We start from the raw sequence: 14687 nt of genomic DNA, 5'->3' as shown, positions 1-14687 counted from the left end.
TAAATGAAACTATTTGTCAAAAAGAACACACAAATACAGAATAATTGCCAACATGTGGCTAATCCTATTTAAAAAGCTTAATATACAACAGCACTGAACAGTAGAGTTGCTCCATGACATTCAGTCAATAAAGCTATTTATAGCCATTAGTAATCCCATTTAATGACCACCCTTTGCATACCCTATTTGCATATGTCCTATCCCATTAGCTACTGAATGGCTACCTTAGCATTGCTAAAAGCTCCGGGTTAGTAGAACCAGCAAATTCACAGAGGCTCAAGTAGCTGAGCTGTTTCCTGTCTTAATTAAGTAAACGCACCCCAACAAAGCAGAACCCTGCCTACAGAGTTGCCATGTCAACAGATGCCAAAAAGAGGGGGTTGAGTAATGTGTACTCTGTAGCAGTCAGACTCCAGCAGGAGACAGGAGATGAGGGACAGAGGACAGGAGACAGGGGACAGGCCTGCTTTGTTTGAAGGCCTATGCAGGCCTGCAGGACAGAAAGAAATGGAATAATCCATTTTTCAAAATATTTTTTTCAATTATGGATGCTTCAGTCTTCCTTCAGTATACAATGTTTAACTATTCTTATATTTAACTATTATTAACTTGCCCATTGTTAGTGATGGAGCAAGTTAAAACAAGGCCGCAAGCACTTACAGTGCCAAGGACGTGGCCTGACTGTGAGGTTACCAATCAGTTTCGGGTTCTTCTGACTGCTTATAAATGTGCTTACAAATTCATCCATCATCATCTCAGCAGTGCGTCCCTTTGTGTTGACAGCATGCAGAAAAACGTCCAAGCAGGAATCTTAGCCCCTAAGATCACTACCATTTTGTTTCCTCCAGCTAAAGTAGCGATTCATAACGCTGGCATGAAACTCGTCATCAACTATAAAACATGGCTGTTGGTCTGAATAGTACCTACATGAGCAAAATTGCAGAATTAGATCTTGTGAGTATAAACACACCAGAGGGATATTAGGATTTCTGATGTGTAATCCTCACACGAGTTCTTCACCAATGGGCTGCAGTCATCCAGTAATGGTTAATAAAGCCGTCTAAAGACAAACGACTTCATTTGCATCAAAGCTATTTCTGGCACAGGAGCGTTTCTGCATCCCATGCGCGCATAACGTGACACGCCCCCGCTACATTAGGGAGAGTACAACGCATTATGTTCTAACGAAGCCTGATCATAAGGCTGAACAGTTTGTAGAATGAAAAGCTCAGGTGGTAACGGACAAGGACATCTTGACTTCCTATCTGTCTACGCTGGAGAGGAAAACAAGGCCGCTAAGCAGGACTGGGAAACAACATGTTCCCTCATTATGAAGCGGGAACATGGAAGGCGACCCTGGCGTGAGGGCCCTCGGGGGACCTCGCTGGAACTGCACGGCCTCTCCCCGCCTTACTGAACAGTGAATTCCTGACTGTCTCTTCCACCAGCCTCTTAAACCATTACAATAAAGGCATACACTTCCTTTTACAGCCTCTTAAGATGTATTCATTTCTAAAGTGCTGCCATTACTAAAGCAGGTTCCTGAAGTATCCGCCGTTGCCGTCTATGGAGAACAGAAACTCCAGTGTGCAAAAGAACACAAAAACTGGTTCACTGAGCAGTTTCAGAATTTGGTGCAAACAGTATGAACTTACGAGCACTTCCTGTCAGGTGTCAACAGTAGAGGTGGAGTACTGGTGTGGAGATATATTCTTAGCACACCCTGGGTCCTAAGATACCTGAGGATGGACGTCTGGAGGTTTCTGTGGCCTTCACAGTCCACAGATCTAAATTCTACAGAACATCTCTCGGATGAGGTAGAAGGGGCTGTTCTGAGCCTGTCAGAATCTAATCAGCACCAACTGCGAGAAGCTCTCCTGGCCACATGAGCCAAGATTCACGCAGAACAATTTCAAAACCTAGTGGAATCTACTCCATGATGAACATGTGCATTTCTGAAGGTCAAAGGAAGTCCAACATGCTACTAGATGGGATTATATCATTGCCATGTTCAGTCATTTCCAACAAGTAGCCTGCTGATGTCACTGTACGTGCTTTAAAAAGAACCTTAAAAAAACCTTACCTTCAGGTTTAATTTGATTAACTTTAATATATTGCCATTATTCCAGAGATCCAGGTGAATGCAAACAATTCACAAAGTTTGTTTAATCTTTATTCAATAATATGTAATGGTATTTGTAAAGTTCTTTAACATTGAAACCCTTTACACAGAGAGGATTTGTTAGAGTAACTTGGGTAACTTAGAGTAACCTGAGAACGTGTGTCTGCTGCCATTAAGCATTCATAGTGTTTCTACGGCCCCCAGTCATCACTTTCCCTCCCACGCTTTCATATCTGCTCACCCACGTGGGCCAGGAGTCAGTTCACACCTGCCCAGGCAATTTTCACTGGGCCTCTATGGTGGTTGCTGTGCTGGGGGGGCATGTACTGAGTCAGGCTGTGGGGGGGATATGTACTGAGTCAGGCTGTGTCAGGGCTCACTTCTGCATTGAAGCAAGGACTGCAAAAATTACAAGTGCACATCACTGGACTTGAGTGCTGTTTTTATTAAGGTTAACGTTTTTTTAAGGTATTTTAAGACATACAACCACTTACTGTAAGGAATGCCACCTGATCTCCACCTAACCAGCCTCACCTGACACTCATCACCACACCCCCTGTATCTCTACTTAAACGCCCACATTCCACTTCCTAGTCGCGAAGTATTGCCGACTCATGCCGCATACCAAGCCTTTCTATTACCTGCCTGCTTTCCTGTGTTCCGACCCTCGCTTACGTCCCCGACCTCGTCTCCTGCCTAGTCCCTCTGTACCTCCTGACTTCGGCTTCCCCGGTATGACCCTGGACCGTCCTGATCACGCCAAGACAACGCAGTTGTTACTAGTGCTCGTGATACACCTGCCTGTGCTTGTACCAACGTTTCATTTCAATAAAAGCGGTGTTCTTCCGCATTTGGATCCCTCTCTGCCTGTTCAATACGTTACAGAAATACTTCGCCTAACCATGGATCCAGCAGAAGATACACTAAAGACACTCACCGAGACGGTCCAACAACTCGTGGGGATAGTTCGAGATCAAGGGCTCCAAGTGGCAGCACTCCAGGAAGCCGTTCGTCTCGTCACAACGACAACCTCCACAACCGTGAGCGTCCCCGTAGCCGTACCCGAACGTTACGACGGATCTCCCGACCGATGCCGTAACTTCCTCATGCAGTGTTCAATATACTTCACGTACCACCACGCTCGATTCCAAGCAGAGTTGCCAAGGGTCCACTTCATTCTCTCGTTCCTCACTGGTACAGCAGGTGCTTGGGGCACCGCTTTGTGGGACACCAAAGACCCAGCCCTCCAGTCAGAGAACCAGTTCACAGCGCTGCTCCGAGCAGTCTTCGATCACCCTGCTGACGGTCGCGACATCGGAGACCGACTCTACGACATCCAACAAGGACAACGGAGCACAGCAGATTATGCTAGGGAGTTCCGCACACTGGCAGCAGGGAGCGGTTGGAGTGACTCAGCCTTGAGGACCGTGTTTCGTCGGGGTCTGAGGACCGACGTGCAGGTCGAACTAGCCTGTCGGGGAGAAGCATTCTCTTTAGCTGAGTTTGTTCAGGCAGCGATACGAGTAGACAAATTGTTGGGGCCCTACCGCTCTGAAATAGAGGACACTCCCATTCCCATGTCCTGTGCACCATCTCCCCACGTATGTGAACAGAACCCCCATGAATCTGATGAGTCCATGCAGCTAGGCAGGTCCCCACTCACTTACCAACCCTTACTGGTTACCCAGAGGAAAAACCAAGTTAACCTACCAGTACTAGTATCTTGGGGGGGCATAGACACGAACCTGTCGGCTTTAGTGGATTCAGGAGCGGCTGGCGATTTCATAGACCGGGACCTAGCCTATCACCTCCACCTTCCCACCGTACCTATGGATCCCCCCCTGAAAATCAACTCGCTAAACGGACAGCCTTTGGGTGAGGGTGTAATTTCGCTTCGTACCTGCCCCGTAGAGCTACGAGTGGGCCTGTTCCACAGAGAGATGCGGGAGTTTTTCTTAATATCCACGCCCCGGGATCCTCTCATACTAGGCTTTCCCTGGCTATCGGCTCACGACCCGGAAATCTCCTGGAAGAGACGAGAGCTAGTACGGTGGAAAACCCGTTGTCTCGAGGATTGTATTCACTTACCACTCCGGTCCTCCTCAGTAGAAAGTCCTGATACACCCCTGTCTGAGGTCATCCCCATGCAGTATCGTGGATTCGCTGACGTGTTCGACAAGGACAGTGCCTGTCGTCTGCCTCCCCATCGGCCATGTGATTGCGCAATCGACCTCCTCCCAGGAGCCCCCTTACCTCGTAGGACGAAACCTTACCCTCTCTCACGTCCCGAGGATCAGGCGATGGAGTCCTACGTCACCGAAGCCCTACAGAAGGGATTTATCCGACCATCAACTTCTCCTGTCGCAGCTGGCTTCTTCTTCATCGAAAAGAAAGGAGGAGGATTACGTCCTTGTATTGATTACCGTGCCCTCAACGCAGTCACATGGAAGTACGCTTACCCTCTTCCCTTTATCACCGCCTCACAAGAACGTCTGATGGGGGCGAACCTCTTTACGAAGTTGGATCTACGGAGTGCGTACAACTTGATTCGAATCCGAGAGGGCGATGAGTGGAAAACCGCCTTTATCACCGCCAGGGGGCACTATGAGTACCTCGTAATGCCATATGGACTGACAAATAGTCCCTCCGTGTTCCAGGCATTTATGGATGACATCTTCCGTGATATGATTGATGATTTCGTGTTTGTCTATATTGACGACATCCTGATTTATTCCCCGTCTGTCTCTGAACATGTCCGACACGTCTCAGCGGTGTTGCAGCGCCTGCGGGAACACCACCTGTATGTAAAGGCTGAGAAATGTGAGTTTCATCGTTCCACAGTGACTTTCCTCGGATGTACGCTCTCTCCTGGTCAGGTCTCCATGGATACAGATAAAGTCAAGGCAGTCACAGACTGGCCAACCCCCCCTTCTACTAAAGAACTGCTGCGATTCCTGGGTTTCGCCAACTTCTGTCGCCGTTTCATCCGCGGCTTTGGTGAGTTGGCAGCTCCTCTTACCAATCTCCTTAAAGGGGGAAAGTCACGGGAGTTTATCTGGACTGCCGAGGAAGACCGAGCGTTTTCGCTCCTTAAACGGGCTTTCACGTCGGCTCCTGTACTGCATCTCCCTGACCCCCTGCTCCAGTTCATCGTGGAGGTCGACGCCTCGGAGGTGGGAGTGGGCGCTGTTCTCTCGCAGCGTCAGGGAAACCCGCCGAAGTTATATCCCTGTGCCTATTACTCAAAGAAACTGTCAGCCGCCGAGATGAATTACGACGTCGGTGACCGAGAGCTCCTAGCCATCAAACTCGCCCTCGAACAGTGGCGTCATTGGTTGGAGGGGGCGACACACCCCTTCTTAGTCTATACAGACCACAAGAATTTAGAATATCTGAAATCTGCCAAGCGACTGAACCCGCGGCAAGCCAGATGGGCGTTATTCTTCTCTCGGTTTCGCTTCACTGTAACTTACCGACCCGGATCTAAGAACGTCAAAGCGGATGCCCTTTCCCGACTGTATGAAAAGGACACTGTTGTTAAGGAACCCGAGTATATTCTGCAGGATTCCTGTTTCCTTGCTGTCATCAGGTGGGAGATTCAGGAGGAGTTGGATGAAGCCCTGCGTACCGATCCAGGTCCCGTGGAATGCCCCGAGGGTAAACAGTACGTCCCCGTACCCCTTAGGGGGCGTGTCCTCCAACTCGCTCACGACACGGCAGGCACGGGTCACCCAGGTATTACACATACACGACACCTCATCTCACAACGTTATTGGTGGCCGTCCTGGGAAGATGACATCAGGGATTACGTGTTAGCGTGCTCGGTCTGCGCCCAATCCCGCACTCCCCGTACTCTCCCAGCAGGAAAACTCCTTCCTCTACCTGTTCCTCTCCGGCCCTGGACTCACCTCGCTGTGGATTTTGTCACAGATCTACCCACTTCTGGAGGTAACACAGTTGTCATGGTTATCGTAGACCGATTCTCTAAAATGTGCCGCTTGATTCCTCGCCCCAAACTACCTACAGCTATGGAATCCGCGCTGGATCTGTTTAATTATGTCTTCCGCATATACGGCTTACCTGAAGATATCGTCTCAGACCGAGGAGCACAATTCACATCTCTGGTCTGGAGGCAGTTCTGCAAGCTTCTAGGCATAACTGTTAGTCTGACTTCGGGTTACCACCCCCAATCTAACGGAGAGGTAGAACGATACAACCAAGAATTAGGGAGGTTTCTCCGTCAGTATTGTACCTCCCAACATGACTGGCACAAATACCTCCCGTGGGCAGAATATGCCCGCAACTCGATCATACACTCCGCAACCAAACTCACACCCTTCCAATGTGTCTATGGTTATCAACCTGCATTCTTCCCGTGGGACAAGACACCCGCTGACGTCCCGGCCCTGGATGAGTGGCTCAAGCGCAGTGCCCGCACCTGGGAGATGGCACACGTCCATTTACGCCGCGCCCTGCACACACGCCGGCTCAACGCGGATCGCCGTCGTCTTCCAGCCCTAATCTATCATCCGGGACAGAGGGTATGGCTATCGACACAAAACCTGCATTTGAAACAGCGTAGTAAAAAGCTTAGTCCACGGTACATCGGGCCATTCAAGATACTCAGCAGAGTCAACGCTGTCTCGTATAAGCTCCTTATGCCTGCTCATTATCGTGTCAATCCTGTCTTCCATGTCTCTCTCCTTAAGCCAGTTCACTATAGTCCGTTCACCACTCCCCCTGTGTCCACTAGCCCTCCGGACCCCCTGGAAATCGACGGTCGACCGGCATACATCGTCCGGGAGCTTCTGGAGTCTCGGCGCCGAAGGAACGGACTCCAGTACCTCGTGGACTGGGAAGGATATGGTCCCGAGGAGCGGGCTTGGATTCCGGCGAGGGATGTCCTCTGCCCTGCCATGATCGCGGATTTCCACGCAACGCACCCCAACTTTCCCGCTCCCAGACGCCGCGGTAGACCCCCGGCTCGTCGTAGAGCGTCGGGTGCCGCTCCTTTGAGGGGGGGTACTGTAAGGAATGCCACCTGATCTCCACCTAACCAGCCTCACCTGACACTCATCACCACACCCCCTGTATCTCTACTTAAACGCCCACATTCCACTTCCTAGTCGCGAAGTATTGCCGACTCATGCCGCATACCAAGCCTTTCTATTACCTGCCTGCTTTCCTGTGTTCCGACCCTCGCTTACGTCCCCGACCTCGTCTCCTGCCTAGTCCCTCTGTACCTCCTGACTTCGGCTTCCCCGGTATGACCCTGGACCGTCCTGACCACGCCAAGACAACGCAGTTGTTACTAGTGCTCGTGATACACCTGCCTGTGCTTGTACCAACGTTTAATTTCAATAAAAGCGGTGTTCTTCCGCATTTGGATCCCTCTCTGCCTGTTCAATACGTTACACTTACAGAAAACAATAGAGACCCAACTGTACTTATGTTATATATGATTTAATAAACTACTACTAATAAAATAATAACAATAACTAATATTAATATAGTGAACTAAAAGAGCTTCTTTTTTACCACAAGGTGTGCTGCATGTGTGTGTGAGTGGGTGTGTGTAATGAATGAGGGCTATTTTCACACTTTGAAGTGCAGCCTATGGCTGGATGGTGCCAAAGGACAAGCAACACTGGAGATATACCAACTAGTGCCTAGAAGCATCCAGATTCCAGAGATCTCCCTCACTCAACACACACTCCTCCATGTATCAGACAGAAGCTTGCATGCACGCACCGCGCCACAACAACAAACTCTGCTGTGATCTCATCCGTTAATAACGAATCAACGAACAAGATCTGTGACCATGATACATAACTAGAATCCTCTTTGCCCATACAACTCGATGAAAGATGAAGAGCAGAGGCTTAATAATAATGTCAGATCACCTAAAAGCCCAGACCACGAAGAAAAAAAACATCCATGGGCCTTCTGATGACACCGAGCCACAACCCACTTCACTGTCCACTGTCTCACTCTCACAGGCGGCCTGCAGTGAAGGAAAAGCACAGCTGACTTCCTGCAGTTCTATGATGCACCCAGGCTTGGCCCATTTTAATTCCAACGAAGAAACCCATTAAGGCTATTAAGTTAAGGTTGGTTAATTTAACAGACTGAAGCATTTTTACAATTATTTTTAAAAAGCTTAATTATTGTTGATTAGTACCTTAATTGTTTAAAGCCTTTGTGTCCGTGCACCATCGGAACACTGTAATTGCACAGGAGTTTAATCGTTTGTGCTAAAGAAAAACATTCCAATCATTTGAGGCCTGACGTTATTTTTTAAAGGACACTTTAAGTCTAAAAGTGCATTACTGCGCCACATGTTTTTCTCCAAAATGTGTTTGATCTGCAGCACCGTTCCATTAGAAGCCCATCTCAGAATCACCAGGCACTTAAACCCCAAACAAAGGAAACAACAAACCTAACACCAAAGGAAAAAATATTAACTTCAAAGATTGCAATGAAAAAAGCTGCACATAAATCATTCCCCAGAGCTTTACATAATATAAAGGCCAAAATAGAGTCCAAAATCAGACCAAAGAGTAGGTAGAATAGTTATAGTCATCTTTCTTACTTTCACAACCATGACAAGGAAGATCAAAAGCGTGGCACTCAAAGACTACATTATGTATGCATGTAAAATAATGCATGCAATAATATAATCATGTAATAATAATACATGTAATAATATTGTCATGTAATAATTATCATGTAATAATAACACGTGTAACAGCCTCATGTAATAATAACACATGTAATATTCTCATGTAATAATAATGTGTGTAATAATGTTGTCATGTGATTGTCCTCTTCCTCTGCCCTATCAGTGTTTGGCAGTGCAGGCCTGCTCAACACCAGCATCCTCGTCCTGTTTGTCCAGAGGTATTGCATGGTTACTTATTGCCCTTTAAATATCTGAGATCAGTATTTCCAAATACCAAGCAATCTCGTTCTGTTGTTATTCAGGATTCAGTGCAGACCGTGATTGTCTGATTGTTGATGAATACAGTATTAACGCCTGTTAGAGGAAATGCATTTTATAATTTTCACCTTTGTCCATAACATTCACTAAAAAGGCAAGTATTCAAGCAGTAGGTCTCACACCGACTAAATGCACATTTGAGATTTCCCTAAAAAACTTTAAAAAGTAATTTTGCCAATCAGCTGGGCTTCATTGCTATCTCACTAATCTCACACTGCTTTTCACCACTTAATGTGGCCAAGAACCACCTACCTAGGAAAAGGACATTCGACTGACACACCTATTGACCAATCACAAGCCTGAACTTCTGACATGACGTGTAGAAGGAGGCAATCTTGAAATTGGTACCGCAACATAAACTGCTCCCGGACATAAACCGTCCCTTGGATATAAACCAGCCTTTGGACATGACCCGTCCCTTGGACATAAACCAGCCTTTGGACATAAATCGTCCCTAGGATATAAATCAGCCCTTGGACATAACCCATCCCATGGACATAATCTATCCCCTGAGAAAACAGAAGCACACCAGCCTCAACTGGATGTGGGAAGTGCTGTACCTGTAACGCCAAACAGTTGGAAAGGTGTTCATGCTAAATGTTGGTCTGTAGTTCTGTCCCCGTTCTACTGCTCACAAGCAATTTTAGAGTCACAAAGTTGATCTTAAATTGGCCAGACAAAATGTCAACATCAATTATTTTTCCTCATGAAAGCCATAGCTGTGTCTTTGTGAGGTATTTTACTTCTATTTTACTTACAGAGGTTTGCCTAAAAAGCAGACAAGTTATATCCATGTTTTGGATGAAAACAGAAACAAATAAAGAATACAAAAGAAGAATATAAAAATTAATTAGCTTGCTGTCAAGTTCAACAATGCTGAAGCGGATGAACAAAGGCAGATAAACAGCAGTCATGAAGAGGGTGTGGGGCACATGTAGAGTGTGTAATGTGTAGAATGAGTAGCATGTGTAGTATGTGTAGAGCGCGTAGTGTGTGTAGAGTGTAGAGTATAGAGGCCAGAGGAGGATGGGTCCCCCCCCCCCCCCCCCCCCCCCCCCCCCCGAGTCTTGGTTCCTCTCAAGGTTTCTTCCTCATGCAAAAAAACTAGGGAGTTTTTCCTTGCCACTGTCGCCCTTGGCTTGCTCACTGGGGGCTAGGACTCGGCACTTGTAAAGCTGCTTTGTGACAACAACTGTTGTAAAAAGCGCTATATAAATAAAATTTGATTGATTGATTGATATAGAGTGTGTAGCGTGTGTAGCATGTGTAGTATGTGTAGAGTGTGTAGTGTGTGTAGAGCACGTAGTGTGTGTAGTATGTAGAGTATAGAGTGTGTAGCATGCAGTGTTGCGAATAACGCCGTTAGGTAACGGCGTCATTTTGTCAGTAACGGGATAAAATAATTAATTACTTTTCCTGTCGTTACAAGGCCGTTGACGTTACTGGTCATTAAAAGCGGTGCGTTACTATATATTGATATACTAACAGTAATCCGAGTGGACCGCTGCCCAGGCTAGTGAGGAGTTACAGATCTCGATAGGTCACATTTCTCGGTGTAACACCTGTTTAACTTAACAAGTTAACTTAACAAGTCAGTAAGCGATTGGCTAAAGCAGCGTTATGGTAGCCAATCAGAGCCAGTGTTGTTACACGCGTGCCGAAGCACTCCAGTGGCACACGACACAAACAGAGAAGAGGCAGAAATGGCAAGTCAGGAGGAAGCCAAAGAAAAGTTAGTATTTTCAAGGCGATATAAACATTATTTAAGAAAATACTTGAAGTTCCTGAATGTCTACCAGACTGGGTATTTGATTTATTTAAGAATAGAGGTTTTATTGTTAAGTTTACTTCTGTTGTGAACAAACCAGTTGTCTTAGGTTGAGAAAATGTAATTTAATTTGATAGATGTAAATGCACTTAAATATAGTGTAACTGTTTACTTCTGCTTTTTTTTATTTTACAAAGATTTGGGATTTTAAAGGATTTTATCCTGCACTGGTCTGTTGATGTGCAATAAATATCAAAAGTTAAACACCTTTCTGATCTACTCATTTCAACTGACTGTGAAAACTGCCTTTTCAAAAAATCCTTATTCATTGGCATATAACTTTTTTTTTTTACTTTAATGCAAACAGTTACTTTCCCTGGTAATGAGTTACTTTTATTATAGCGTAACTCTATAATATAGAGTATAGAGTATAGTATAGAGTATTTTTAAAGTAACGTTCCCAACACTGGTAGCATGTGTAGTATGTGTAGTGTGTGTAATGTGTGTAGAGTGCGTAGTGTGTGTAGTGTGTATAGTGTGTGTAGCGTGTGTAGTATGTGTAGAGTGTGTAGAGTGCATAGCATGTATAGAGTGTGTAGAGCGCTTGCTTTAATTCAGAAGCAGCGTCCAGGGAAAGAGGCTAAACAATACTTGGTCTTAAAAACTAGTTGTCATGTCAGTTCTGGAAGGTACAGTGAAAAATGCCCAGACCTAGTCAAGAACACAACAGACCACCTACATATTCAACAGACCATCAGCACATTTTAGTGTCTTCTGGAGTATTTTTTTAATCTGTGTGGTTGCAAATCCTGTTACCTCGCTGGATATTCAAAGGGAAAGCACCGTAATGGAAAAGAAAAGGCAAGAGGGAGAAAGTAATATACGCTGATGTCAAATCTGCCGTGGCAGTCCTCATTTCAACGTGTTCACATAGTATCATGAGGTAGTCATAAATTCTTAGAGGGAAGCTGGCTTGTATTGTTACTGAAATGTGACAAGAATTATTTATAACAAGTTTATGATGAGCTTGTTTTAAATTTAACCTGTACAGATCATCTAGGCAGGCAATACAAACATACAATGGTCATTTAATCATATTACACAGTCTCCTTATGCAATATGAATTGGTACAGTAAAATGACCAAGTACTACTGTCCTGTTTTTCAGCTACAGCAAATAATGGTGTTATTTCACTATTCACAATGCTCTCTAAACATATGTCCCATTCAAATTTTAACTGTGAACAAAATTATTATACTTTTCCATTCAAAGCTCCAACATGTAGTAACAGTGACTTCCAGCTCTATGTTAGTGTCTACATATGATACATAATGTGGTTGTGGGGCTCACCACGTTCCAGAAGAATGGGTTGAAGATGATGGCGACAACAGCCACACAAAACCTAGGCTCCATCACGTCGATGTACTTCATCACCGCTAACAGCACAGACATGTCAGCCTAAGAAAAACGAAGGTCAGTTTGTTTGCATAGCTAAGCTCACCATGTCCTGCAGGAATCAGTACGTGTATACAGTGCCAGGCTTATTGCTTGTACCAACAATTCTATATTTCACTTGTAGCAACAGACCTTTCTTTTCTTACAGTAATGAAGAGACAGTCTATTACTGATTGAAAGCTTATTTATGGTTAATGCTTTTATTTTCATTTAAATGACGTAATTGTGAAAAATGTCTGTAAAGAGGCTTCCAACCTTCCAAAACCTTTTATTCTAATGCATCATTATCCACCATTTTCAAGCAATGAGGCTGTTATGCAACAAATGACGATCTTATGATGCAGTGCAAAACTAGATAATCAGATCACAACAAACAGCCTTTCAGATACCTGTCCCTGTTGGGGTAACCTTATGATTATACCCTCAGGCATGAAACACATCTGGTTGGCCTTCATCACTAATCCTGCACAAACATGGTCATCAGACCTCTCCACAGGGCACTTCTGCCAGGACATCAAATCATTATATGTCAAAATAAGAGAGTGGAAACTCTCTATTTAAGGTGTGATGACATGTTCAAGGTAGAAAATAGAGCATAAACAGTATGAAATATTTATTGCATCAGATAAGCATGTTATGACAGACTTATGTTTATGTTTATTATATTTTACTGTAACTCCTTTTATTGCATCCACCATTTTCAAGGTGAGAAGAACCACCCATACAGCACAGAGATACATATGTGAAGACAAAGACTGGATCCTGCAACACAAGGACTCAGCATATTTCATGTACTCTGTGAACAAGGGAAAAAAAACATGGCCCTGGGTAATCATTTGACCAATTTCCCAGAAAGGCTGGAGGCTCCAGCAAACATGACAAGAAAAAAGCCCTAGTAAAATAGGTGCTCCTCTGTCATTGTTATTTATGACAAGCTAGTTGTTGCATGGGGGGAGTCAAAGACTACTGAAATTATGAAATTAATGAAACCCAAATGACGACACCCTTTTCTCTGATTTCAATATTCTGAAAAACTGCATCATTCTTCTCTGCACCGATTTCACCAAGACAAAGTCCTTGTGCATGTCAGTGTACCTGGCCAATAAATGGGTGTTTATGTGTTTCTAGGCACACATAACAAACTCCACGCTACCAGTCATCCTACCTTTAACAGGAAACTTGACAGCATGTAAATATCTATCATGTAAAGTTTATCTTTACATATAGTTACATGACAAATCCTCTGTGCACCTAACACCAAGTGATGACACGTCATTTTGGCGAGAATGCTGGTAAGCTAGGTTCTCCGCCCTTTCGCTCCATTTTATATTGAATTCATAAATGTTAACTAGATAAAAATGATAGACCGACACCGTCTTCTAACATGTTTCCTTCTTTTAAAGACTGGAAACTGCTAGCTAGAATACCTTGGTGAAATCCACGTTACTCAACCCGCCGCAGCAATCCAACACGGGATTTCTCTCAAACACGGTAACGGCGTTCATGCAAAAATAGCAAATGCTTAAGTGGAACACTTAGTCATTCGTTTTCGATGTAACCAATATGTACAGCATCCTATGTACGAAGAGTTTGGTTATTTAAGAAACAAAATTATTTGTAAGACACACAAGTCAATGTTCCTACGGCGGCCATGACAGTGTTAAACTTTGACCTGCCAACGTCGCAGTGAATTATGGGTAATACAGTTCGCGACAATAAAAATCGTTTCTCCAACTCTAACGACCTTGGACACAGTGCAAGATACAGTTCACTTCTCAACAAACTGAGAAAATAAAAGCACCAAACAAAAAACGAATAATTAAAATATTTTGCGTATGTTCTAAACGTGATTTCAAATTTTTTCAAACATTAAACAGCATTTATGGTGGAAGTTTACATAAAATGTCCATTTAACGGCTAGATATTACAGATATTTGCAATGTCATTTTCCACAAGGGTTGTCCAGGGACAAGGGTTGTAAATTAGCCTTTGGCTTAGTGTTGCCACCTGTCCCGGTTTTCACGTGCCTGTCCCGGGTTTCCCGGGCTGTCCCGGTTTTTCTTCTTTTTAATATTCGGTCCCGGCAAAAAAAAACTAGGTTGGTTCAAACCACGATTCAGACTGTTTCTGCACACTTTAAATCAGTTTTTTTTTTCTCGCTGTGTCCATTTTAAACCCCTCCGGTAACATTTTGTAAAAAGCGCTATATAAATAAAATTAGATTGATTGATTGATTGATATAGAGTGTGTAGCCTAGCGTGTGTAGCATGTGTAGTATGTGTAGTGTGTGTAGAGTGTAGAGTGTAGAGCAGGGGTAATCAATAAAATCTTTCCGCGGTCCA

The 14687-nt window shown here is 44.6% G+C and overlaps 1 protein-coding gene across 1 annotated transcript in view; it reads right to left on the bottom strand.

The window, feature by feature from the left end:
- Positions 1-14005, bottom strand: part of pemt (phosphatidylethanolamine N-methyltransferase) — a 65312-nt gene extending 51307 nt beyond the window's left edge. The window contains exons 1-2 of the mRNA XM_076987894.1: positions 13773-14005; positions 12241-12348 (exon numbers count right to left, since the gene is read on the bottom strand). Of these exons, the coding sequence (XP_076844009.1) occupies positions 12241-12348; positions 13773-13850 (186 nt within the window). The 5' untranslated portion in view covers positions 13851-14005. The remainder of the gene's footprint in view (positions 1-12240; positions 12349-13772) is intronic.
- Positions 14006-14687: the final 682 nt, after the last annotated feature.

The sequence above is a fragment of the Brachyhypopomus gauderio genome, unplaced genomic scaffold (assembly GCF_052324685.1).
Source record: "Brachyhypopomus gauderio isolate BG-103 unplaced genomic scaffold, BGAUD_0.2 sc57, whole genome shotgun sequence".
NCBI classification, from domain to species: Eukaryota; Metazoa; Chordata; class Actinopteri; order Gymnotiformes; family Hypopomidae; genus Brachyhypopomus; species Brachyhypopomus gauderio.
The sequence above is the reverse complement of the archived record's forward strand: the minus strand, read 5'-3'. Positions and strand labels throughout refer to the sequence as shown.